The sequence below is a fragment of the Cenococcum geophilum genome, assembly GCF_001692895.1.
Source record: "Cenococcum geophilum 1.58 unplaced genomic scaffold K441scaffold_15, whole genome shotgun sequence".
Lineage (NCBI taxonomy): Eukaryota > Fungi > Ascomycota > Dothideomycetes > Gloniales > Gloniaceae > Cenococcum > Cenococcum geophilum.
In genome coordinates, this window is record NW_027137573.1 from 2,687,678 (window position 1) to 2,699,663 (window position 11,986).

The window sequence follows — 11,986 nt, forward strand, 5'->3', positions numbered from 1 at the left end:
TAAAAATAAGTAAAGCTTATCTTCTATTACTTAGGCGCCGTTTATATTACCTTCTAGTCTTATATACTAGTCTTCCTACTCTTTTTACTTTAGCTTATACGCCCTTATAGTATTCTTTAAGCACTAGGCCTTATAAATATTATATAGCCGTGCTGTTTAGGCCTTAAATTCGTTCTAGAGGCTATAAAAGGGGGCTAGGGGAGCTTCTGTCGACCATAAAGTGGACTATAGGGTAAGAAGATTCCTAAAAGACTCTATATCTGTAAAAGGTAAGGGGGAGACACATAAGCGCGGTATAGGTAAATAAAGTCACCAAACGCGTAAATATTAAAGGAGAAGAAGAAGAGGGCTCTATATTATACAATTAGAATTACAGTAGGCCTTTCTATATAAAATTAGAAGCCCTATATAAGCTATCACGCGTATAAGGATAGGAGAGGGTTGGAAAATAGATTGTTAAGGCAATAGTGAGGTTAAAGGCGCGCTAAGGCCCTTTATACTAACCTAGTACTAACCTAGGCCTTAAAAACACGTCCTAAAAGTAGGGGCTACTACTAAAGGGGGGGGTAATATTTAAACGATATATTATAGACCTTAGGGGGTTATATATAACCTAAAGTTATATTAAACTTAACCCGGACCTCTAATACCTATTATATATTAGGGGGGCTAATTTAGTGCGGTTATAACCTAGGTTAATATAAGGTTAGGGCCACCTTTACTAATAACACGCCCAAACCCTATATGAGGTTACGCAGCGACCGCCCCTAAGTACTTTCGCACGTAATTTTAGGCGAAAAGGTACATAATTTGTGTTAGATTAGTACTTCTAGATGGTCGCGTAATATTACTCTAAATTTATAACACCTAAATAGGCTCTATTCCTACATTAAGGCGTCTTAATTACTATAGTGTAGTCCTATATTAAGACATCTCGGTTACTATAGTATAGTCCTATATTAAGGCGTCTTAGTTAATGCAGTGCAGTTATATATTAAGGCGTTTTAGTTACTATAGTATAGTTCTATATTAAGGCGTCTTAGTCACTGCAGTGCAGTTATAGTAGTTATATATTAAGGCGTCTTAGTTACTATAGTGCAGTCCTATATTAAGACGTCTTAGTTACTAGTATAGTTCTATATTAAGGCGTCTTGGTTACTATAGTAAAATAGGTATTATCTACTACTTAAGAGGGAGCCTTTTTTACCCTAGATATTCTTATAAAGCCAATTTAAAGAATACTGGCCTTGTAGCTGTTCTAGCTGGTTAATAGCCTATCTTTTATCTTTTGCCGTACCGTTTTCTACGCGCCGTCTTATATCCTTAATAATTCTATGGCAACGGCTATAGAATATAGCCTCGCTGTTAACCCGCTAGCGTGCCCCCTAGTAGTAATTAAGAGCTTTAATTAACGGCCTACCCGCTAGCCCTAAAGTCTACTTAATCTAAAGCTAGAAGACCGAATTACCGCCTTAAAGTATTTTATATTTCCTTAGCGGCGCCTATAGGTTAAGGATAAATAGGAGAGATAGTTAAGTATTAGCTTGTGCCTGCGCTAGTAGGGGCGATACGGATATAGTAGACGGCTAAGTAGGCGGTGCGGATATTATAGACGGCTAAGTAAATAGTGCGGATATTATAAACGGCTAAGCGGATAGTACGGATATTATAGATGGCGGCTAAGCGGGTAGCATAGATATTATAAACAGCTAAGTAGGCGGCGCGGGTATAGGTATAAGTAAAGGTAAGGGTATAGGGTCGTCTAAAGACGGATATATAAACTCCGTAGGCCCTATCTAGATACCCGTCTTCCCTTGCTAGATCTATATAGGTGCGAATAATGCTAACAATCTTTCTATCTCGCTAAGGCGTTCTAAGATTATCTGCACGCGTAATTAAACCCCCTTTATCTCTAAGATCGCGGCCTTATATCTTAGCGTAGCTACGGCCTTATAGATGGGCCAGTATTTCCGCATTATTATCTTATTTGGCGTAATTACGCTAACTAGCGAGCTTTCTACCTATATGGCGAACCTTTAGTACTCCTTATAGCTAAAGAGGGGGTCCTTTTATAGGGGGTAGAGTGGGAACTGCTTATATAGGATTACTAAGTCCTATAATAAGATTACCCTAAGCGTATAGAGGAGGCGTAGAAATCCTAAGCCTATAAGGTTAAACTGTATAACCTTATTATCGGCCCTCTCTAAATAGTAGGTCTCTATACGTTTTAGCTAGATATTAGTCTTAGGCTATATCTTTAAGTAAAGGGCTTTTTCCGGCACCTCTCGCGTATAAGGGAGAAAGTAGCCCTTTCCTTTCTTTAGGAAGCCGGCAATCGACCGTATAAACGTATAGGGTAGGTAGCTAAGGTAGGCTCCCGTTATTACGTCCGTATTCTAGCATCCGGCCTATCTAATTTAGGTCTCCTTAACGCCGCTAAGCTTAGCATACTAGACGCTCTGCTTATAGGCGCTATAGGTTTTCTCCTTTAAGTAAATTCCTACCCCCTAGAATATCTTCTTATTTTATTTAAACTGCGTATAATAGCTTAACGGCCGTTGCGGTACTTTAATACTACTAGGGAAGATATATAGACCGTAGTAGTCCTCTAGCTGCTAAAAGAATGGGAAGCTTTTAGCGCCGTCCTTACCCTAGCAGTTAAAGAAGTAGAAGGCTATTATAGAGAGAGGGTAGAGGATAGGGTTAGTATTACGTATACAGCCTATATACTTAATTTTACTGTATTAATTCTGCTTCCTTTATATTATTAATATAATTATATACGGCGCCAGCTCGTCTAGTTTAGGCCCTTTATTGTCTAGTTTAATAAGGATAAGGTTAGTAAGCTAAACGTCCTATTTACTTTTACCCTAGGTAATAGTAGTATAGCCTAAGAAATAGGTTAGAAAACGGTAGCTATATAGACTAAATATAAACCTAATAAATACTTAGCCGCAGTTTATAGGTAAGACTTAACCAAACCTAGTATCTTAGAGCCCGTCTCCTAGCACTAAATAATCGCCTTTTTAGGCCCTTTAACGTTGTAGCCGCTAGTAATTATAAATAGGCCTTAATTAATAAAGTTAACGCGTTAAATCTGGTCCTTATTACGGCGGACGCTGTCTAGTACCGCCGAGAGCTTCGCCCCCTACAGCGGCTGCAAGGCCTTACCTTTTAATTACCATATATAAAGCTCAGTAATAGCGAAGACGTAGCTATTTATAACTAAGTATTGGACTATCTCGTTAAATAGAGCGTCTAAGGCCTCCTCGTCCTATATCTCTCCTTCCTCCTTTACGGCTTCCTCCCCTATAGCTACGGCTGCCGCTACAGCTACCTTTCCCTTAGCCGTCTTTTGCCTCTTCTTTACCCGCTTACTATCTTTCTATATCTCTTTCCGTTTTAACTTCCGTTTTTAATAGCCAGCAGCCCATAATTCTTAGTTAATAACTTACTGCTCTAAAAATAAGTAAAGCTTATCTTCTGTTACCTAGGCGCTGTCTATATTACCTTCTAGTCTTACGCACTAGTCTTCCCACTCTTTCTACTTTGGCTTATACGCCCTTATAGTATTCTTTAAGCGCTAGGCCTTATAAATATTATATAGCCGCGCTATTTAGGCCTTAAATTCGTTCTAGAGGCTATAAAAGGGGGTTAGGGGGGCTTCCGTCGACCGTAAAGTGGACCATAGGGTAAGAAGATTCCTAAAAGACTCTATATCTGTAAGAGGTAAGGGGGAGACGCGTAAGCGCGGCATGGGTAAATAAAGTTACCGAACGCGTAAATATTAAAGGAGAAGAAGAAGAGGGCTCTATATTATACAATTAGAATTACGGTAGGCCTTTCTATATAAAATTAGAAGCCCTGCGCGAGCTATCGCGGGCACGAGGATAGGAGAGGGTTGGAAAATGGATTGTTGAGGCGACAGTGAGGTCGAAGGCGCGCTGAGGCCCTCTATACTAACCCAGTACTAACCTAGGCCTCAAAAACGCGTCCTAAAAGTAGGGGCCACCACCAAAGGGGGGGGGGTGATATTTGAACGATATGTCGCGGACCTTGGGGGGTCGTGCGTAACCCGAGGTTATGCCAAGCCTAACCCGGACCTCCGATACCTATCACCTCTTGTTCGTTGAGGCGAAATTACTCCACACTTTTCGAATTCTTATAAAAGATGCGAGGAACAGTGGCAAGGATGGGTTCCTCCCTGCAAGTAGGCCAAATACTTATTGGTCGAACCGGGGTTTCCTATTGTCTCCAGAAGGTTCTTTACGAACGGATAGAACAAGGCACTAAAAATAAAGACATTATGCGCAGACTGTGGCTCGCTCAGTACGCATCTCCCACCTTTTAGCTTAGTTGCTAGGATGTTTTGTTAACAGACTATAGGTCTAAAAACAACTCCTACATAGTTAAGCCTGTTACTACCTTTAAGTACAGTCAGGGGTTTAGGCTCCAGAGGGACTTACCATTTAGTCCCTTCGTTCGCCTACCAGTTAATGGGAACGATGCCAACATGGNTCTTATCTTCCAGTATTACAACAAAGACTTCTTAAGTTTTATGCAGAGCGGGCCTGTTTCTAGACCACAGGTCAAGCGGATCCTCTTAGACATTCTAAAGGGCGTTGCTGCTTGTCACAGCAAAGGCTGGGTGCACTATAGTAATGATTTCCCTAGCATCATTTGCGCGACCTTGGATAATTAGTGTAATTGCTGATGACGGATTGGTGTTGGGGTACAGACGTTAAGCCTAACAATGTCTTAATCTTGTATACGTCCAGGCCAGACGGCATCCAAGAGATTAACGGCGTCTCTTTATCCGACACAGAGGACGCCGCTAGAGTAAACAACGGAGAGGCCATCTTTTTCTAGGTCGGCAACGTCCTCTAGCGCAGCCCCGAAGCTTAGACCGGTACTCGCGTGGGTAAAGCATCAGATGTTTGGTCGTTTGGAGTCACAGTAATTGCCCCTCTGCTTGCCTACCAGCTCAGATCCTCCATTTATGTGCCGCTTTAAAGTTTTCACTAATATAAGTCCCGCAATTACCATAGGCCGTCTACGGTATTACCAAAATGGCCATCTTCGCGTATGACGAGCTGGAAGATGGTGTTTTGCCGGAGGTTAAAGTACTTTCTAATATGCTTTTGTACTTTAGACCTCTCCCCGGGGGACTAATAGAACATATTAGGGACAGTCCATGGTGTCAGGTTCTTATAGGGCTTAATCAAGACTTCAACATCAATACTCCTAGGAAACCATTTTGCTTATGGAGAGATATCACAGGGCTTAAATCTGGTAACAAGGAATTTTTTAGACGGATTCTGAACCTGGATCCAGGCTTGAGGCCGTTGGCTGAAGAGCTCTTGAATGACCAGTGGTTTCATTCCCCTTGAAATGAATCCTTATTTACTTTATTCTCTCTTTCTATTGAATGTTGAAATATTATAGCGGAGCTTCTATTCCTTTTATAGATAAGGTGGCATTAGAGGCTCGGCTAAGCGCTTATCTTATAAATCAGACCCTCCGCGGATAGTTTATATGGGTATACTGCTCCTTATTTAAACGAATCTTCTACGGAGGGTCTAGGAGCTTATGGTCCTAGCTTTAGTAGTGCCTAAGCCTAAAATACACCAAAAGACTACCTTTTTCACTGCCGTATCTCGTCTCTTATTTAATGTCTAATTATTATTTAAAAAAGTCTACAAGGTAGGAGCTCATTGGCTTCTCTATACTATATATAATACTATATCTTAATTAGGGCTTTAATATTAATACTTTTAGGAAACTGTTTTACTTATAAAAGGATATTAAAGGATTTAAATCTAGTAATAAAGAATTTTTTTAGACGGGTTTTAAACCTAGATTTAGGCTTAGGGCTGCCGGCTAAAGAGCTTTTAAATAACTAGCAGTTCTATTTCCCTTAAAATATTATAGTAAAGCTTCTATCCCTTATATAGATAAGGTAGTATTAGAGGCTCGTTTAAGCGCTTATCTTATAAATTAGACTCCGCAGATTATATAGATATACTACTCCTTATTTAAATAAATCTTTTACAGAAGGCCTAGGAGCTTATAGTCCTAGCTTTAGTAGTATTTAAGCCTAAAATATACCCAAAGCTTACCATTTTTACTACCGTAGTTTATCTTTTATTTAATATCTAATTATTATAAAAAAACTATAAGGTAGGAGCAATTTAGCTTCTCTATCTAATATATCTTTTTTTATATCTATTATATTATATAATATATAATAGTATATATAGAGCCTCTAAGCTATAGCGCTATAGTTTTATATATATAAATCCTGCCTAGGTAGCTTAATATATACTAGTAACTATATCTTAGAAGTTTATAGCTCTTTAGTAAAATACTAAGTTGCTAGCAACTATTACGTAATAAGAAAATAGTAAAAAGACTATAAGAAATTCTAATGCCTATCTCTACCCTTTTATAATTTATTTCTATTCTTTTACTCTTTATTATCTATCTCCTGGAGGCCTAATAGGAGTTACCTCCATTTAAAGATCTTATTACTATTTATAAGGTAATAAGCTTTATACTACTTAGCTATAGCATAGGCCTATAGGGGGTAAGCGAGTGGCTAGTAAGATGCTAGGTACGGCTATACGGAACAACATATATAGGTAAGGTAACTTCGTTATCTAATATTATTAACTACTTTCTAGTAGCTATTTCTATCTTATTTAGAAATAGAAAAGTACCTTTTTTTTGTATATAATAACTTCTTTAGGAAAAGAAGAGCTTAGTTACCTTTATATTTTCTTTCTCTTCTTATAACGGCGCTGGAGTGCGTTACCTAGTTAGGAGTTCGCTTAAGACTTAGCATATATATATAGACGTGGCCTTACTACCTTCTCTTGCTCCTTAGCTTAATATCTTTATAATACAGCATTCGTTCGCTTCACCTTTGGAGTATTTATTTAAGCCCCCGTTAAGGCATTTGTTTAATAGCTTAAGCGTTACACTTCTCTCTATATAGGCTATAGTCAAGTAATAGATTTTTAGGGGTTTATATCCCTTCCCCTAGTAAAATGGGTCCTATAGTTATTAATAAAGGCTAGCAAATAGAACTAATAGGATTAAAGCTCTGTAACTATACGCGTACCTTTAATTCTGGTATTCGCGTATAGACTAACTCTCGTAGGACCCTACTAGGGGAAAGGATAACGTTATATTTCCTAAAGCATCTACTTTCTTTATCCTTCCCTATTGTTTTTAAAGAAGGATTTAAAATAGCTATTTTCGAGTTTTAGTTAGAAGAAAGCTAACTTTAGGCTTTTATAATTTTCTGCTATAAAATACTATCGGTATTAAATAGAGTTAGGTAGTAACTAAATCTTTATTAGATTATAATAGGATATTATTAAAGGTAAAATTTAATACATTAGTAATTACTATTAGTATCTAATCTAGGTTAAAATGGCGTTGTAGTAAAGCTTTTATAAACTTTATATATAGTTCCTAAAAGGCTTCCTAACCCTTTTTAGGCTATATTTATAGTTTACACTATTTAGTTACTTCCTTTTAAGTTTTCTTCCTTTCCGCCTTTAAGCTTTTTACTTTTTAGGCTAGGTTTTAGAAAGCTTTTATAGTATAGCTAGATAGGTACTAGATAATATTAACGTAGTTATAAATAAAACACCTATAGAAATGAATAAAGCCTAGAAATACTTAAATATCCTAATAGGTCTCTAGCTTTAGCTACTTTTAGATTATTTATACCTATATTAGGTCTATTACTACATATATAAGTATTATAATGTAACCTAGAAACTCGACCTGCTTAGTATTAAAGATATATTTTAACGCCTTAGTGTAGAGGTCCTATTTATTTAAACATTCTAATACTTTACAGACGTACTAATTATACTCGTCCTTATCTTGTAAGTAGATTAGGATATTATTTAGATAAATAACGTATATATAGTTAACTAGTCCTCCTAAGGCCCTATAAATGTATAATTAGAATATTATAGGCATATTAGCTAGCTTAAAAAGGCATTACTAGATACTTAAAGTAGCTATATTAGGTTCTAAACCCTATTTTTTATTTATCCCCTTCTTTAATATAAAACCTATAATAGGCGTTTTATAGATTTAGCTTTATAAAGATCTTTACCCTAAATAGTTAATTTAGTATTTTACTAACTAGTAGTATAAAAGGGTACGGGCTCTTATAAATAGGAAGTCACGGTATAGTTGGTTAGAATTAGTTAGTAAAGAGAGAAGAAAAGAGTATATTAAAAGAAAACTGTTTGTTAGTTAGTCCTATTTAAGTAATTAAAGATTTTAGAGCTTTAGATAGATCTATACTATATCTAATCGCTTAGCGCATTGTCATGGAACCCCACCGCAGGGGCCTCCATAGGAGAGCCCCGTGCTCTCGCGTACACCTCGCGTACAGCTTATGTCAGCTACGCGTAGGAGGTATATCACTTATCTCGTTCCCAGACCTTCTTGCCAAGGCTTACCTTGCCAAGACGCTAACCGCTTTTGGCAAGACCTTCGTTAGAAGGTCTAGTACACGGTTTAGATTTTATTAGTCCCGCGCGGGGTATTTAGGCCTATATACACCTACTTTAAGCTAAATTATCTTAACTTCTATAGCTCCCCAAGCTATTCCTAATGGCTAGAATTACCAAATCAAACCTGGCGAAGAAGACTACGTTGCCCGATTTGCCCAATTCTAATTTATTGTCTTATTATCGCGCCCGACGCCCTAGAGTTGTAGCGACTGCACCCAACCCACAACTACCGCCGCCCTCTTTTTACCGTAGCTAGAGTACCTAAATTAATAAGCCAGCTTTAAATAATACTTAAGGACTGCTAGTAGGTATAGATTTGCCTTGCAGAAGGGGGTAAGCTTTACGTAGAGCTTTAGTAGAGCTTCGTGCAGAGCTTCGTGCAGAGCCTCGTGCAGAGGCCTCGTGCAGAGCTTCGAGCAGAGCTTGAGCAGAGCTTCGAGCAGAGCTTTGAACAGAGCTTCAAGTAGAGCCTCGAGCGGAGCTTCGAGCAGAGCTTCGAGCAGAGCTTCGAGCAGAGCTTTGAACAGAGCTTCAAGTAGAGCCTCGAGCGGAGCTTCGAGCAGAGCTTCGAGCAGAGCTTCGAGCAGAGCTTCGAGCAGAGCTTCGAGCAGAGCTTCGAGCAGAGCTTCGAGCAGAGCTTCGAGCAGAGCTTCGAGCAGGAGCTTAAGCAGAGCTTCGCGCAGAGCTTTGTGTAGAGCTTTGAGCAGAGCCTCGTGCAGAGCTTCGGAGCAGAGCCTCGTGCAGAGCCTTATGCAGAGCTTCGAGCAGAGCCTCGTGCAGAGCTTCGAGCAGAGCCTTGTGCAGAGCTTTAAGCAGAGCCTTATGCAGAGCTTTAAGCAGAGCTTTATACAGACCTTATGTGGGGCTTTATATAGAGCCTTATATAGAGCTTTATATAGAGCCTTATATAGAGCTTTTATATAGAGCTTTATATAAATATATAGGCGTATAGATATATATTTTATACTAGTAATTAATTATAGAATTTATAGAAATATTATATAGGAAATTATATAGATATTTATTTATTTATAGTAAGGCTAATAATTATATACGGCTCTAGATCTAGGGCCTAGGACTAGGTAGTAAAGTATTAATAAAAAGCTCCCTAGCGCTATTAGCTAAATATAAAACTAGTACCTATATAGAACTATAGGGGCCTATAGGAGAATACTTACGCGCTATACTAAAATATAAGTAGTAGTTTTACTAGTAGACTTATATGTTAATATAACTACTATATAGAGAATAGTTATATTATAAGGCCACCTAGTAAAAGAAAATATATACTAAATACTAAACGTATATAAGGAATAAGTTATATATAAGGAGCGAGGGCCCCTTAAAAGGCAATACGCCTAAGTATACTAGGTAGGAAGCCCTTCACCCTATAGGTAATAGAGAGAGAGAAAAATATAAAAACTATTAGCTTACTAGGTAGAGACCTAGCGCCGTATTAGTAGAGTACTACTATAATAATAGAGGATAAGAGGTATTAGTATAGATAGAGATCTACTTATACTTATCGACAAGATAGGTAGACCTTAAATGAAGCGATAATAGAAGGAGGTAATAAAAATATAAGAGACATAGTATATAGAATACCTATAGTTAATACCTAATACTCCCCTATATAAAGACTAATTAAAGTAAAATCTATAGCCGCCTTTTCTATTACGGATAGAGATTTTAAGCTAATATATAGCTAGTAAGTATCTATATTCTAAATACTATACCTTAATATACTTATAGATAGTTATTTAGTAGTATACTATATACTACTTTTTCTATAGCTACTGCTTGTAAGGTACTAGGCTATTTATAATACAGGTATAAATAATTATTACTTATACTCTCTATAAGTCGGGGCCTATGAAATAGTATTAACAATGCTATAGCGGTTAAGGAGTTTTTAGCCATGCTACACGCTTACGGTATCACTCAGATCTTAATAGGAGAACATAAGGATTATGCCCCTTTTAGCTCCTTAGCAGAACATAAATACCGCTCGCCTGCTATAGGTAGTACGCTAGTAAATTACTAGATACTTCTACTACCTCCCTTAGATCTCTAATATGCTTAAAAAGTATTAGTATATTAAGGTAGACCTAAAGATATATAATATATTAGTTTGAAAGATAAAACGTATTAGAAAAAATAGCTAAAAAGAAAGCTTTAGGGTTTCCCCTTATAGGGCGAAGTACTTTTTAACTATATTGAAGGTAAAAGCCCTTTAAAGGACCTAAATAAGGACCTAAATTAGGCAATAAATATAATTAATATAAATATTTATAAAGAGATTTAAAACTTTATATTAAGCTTTAGGCTTAAGTATATAATTATTATATTAATTCTATTTATTGCCCAATTTAGTTNCTTTTTAAATCTATATATACTTCTACCTTTCTATATAGGAATAGGCCCTATAAGGGGAAAAACCTAAGTATTTCCTTTTAGCTAGTTCTATACGTTTTACCTTTACTAAACTAATATATTTTTATATCTTTATATCTACCTTATATACTATACTTTCTAAGTATATTAAAAGATCTAAGGGGGGGGTAGTAAAAGTATCTAGTAATTCGCTAGCGTACTACCTATAGCTAGGTAGGGGTATTTAGTCTTTAAGGGGCTAGAAAAGGGCGTATCCTTTAATATCCTCCTATTAGATCTTATATACTATTTAGAACTACTAAAGAACTTTTTAGCCTATAAGCTATTTTACTATTACTTATAGGCCTCTACTTATAGAGAGTATCTAAGTAATATTATTTATACCTATATTTATAAATAGCTAGTACCTTACTAAGCAGTAGCTATAGAAAAGTAGTATATAGTATATTATTATTATTAATTCTATTTATTACCTAATTTAGTCTATTTTTAGGTCTATATAGGCTTCTACCTTTTAATATAGGAAAAAGCCCTATAAGGGAGAAAACCTAAGTATTTCCTTTTANCTAGTTTTATNTNTTTCGCCTTTACCTAGCTAGTATATCTTTATATCTTTTAGTCTACCTTACGTACTATACTTTTTAGGTATATTAGAAGATCTAAGGGGAGGTAGTAGAAGGGTCTAGCGATTTGCTAATAAGCCGCCTATAATTAGGCGGGGGTATTTAGTCCNTAAGNGGCTAGCATAGGGCGTATCCTTTAGTATCCTCCTATTAGATCTTATATACTATTTAAAACTATTAAAGAATTCCTTAACGTATAAGCTATTTTACTATTACCTATAGGCCTCTACTTATAGAGAGTGTTTAGGTAATATTATTTATGCCTATACTAGTAAATAGCTANTCCCTTACTAAGCGGTAGCTATAAAATAGTAATATATAGCGTATTAACTAAATAGGCCACCTATATATATATTAAGGTAAGGTATTTAGAATATAGATACTTATTAGCTATATATTTAGGCCTAAAACCTTTATCTATAGTAG

General features: G+C 36.6%; 1 protein-coding gene across 1 annotated transcript; it reads left to right on the top strand.

The window, feature by feature from the left end:
* Window positions 1-4,899: 4,899 nt before the first annotated feature.
* K441DRAFT_608765 (uncharacterized protein) lies at window positions 4,900-5,390 on the top strand (the record flags this gene model as incomplete). The annotated part of the gene is made up of 2 exons (XM_067645484.1): window positions 4,900-4,956; window positions 5,049-5,390. The coding sequence occupies exon 2, from the start codon at window positions 5,070-5,072 to the stop codon at window positions 5,388-5,390; it is 321 nt and encodes a 106-aa protein (XP_067505570.1). The 5' UTR covers window positions 4,900-4,956; window positions 5,049-5,069.
* Between the last annotated feature and the right edge of the window lie 6,596 nt (window positions 5,391-11,986).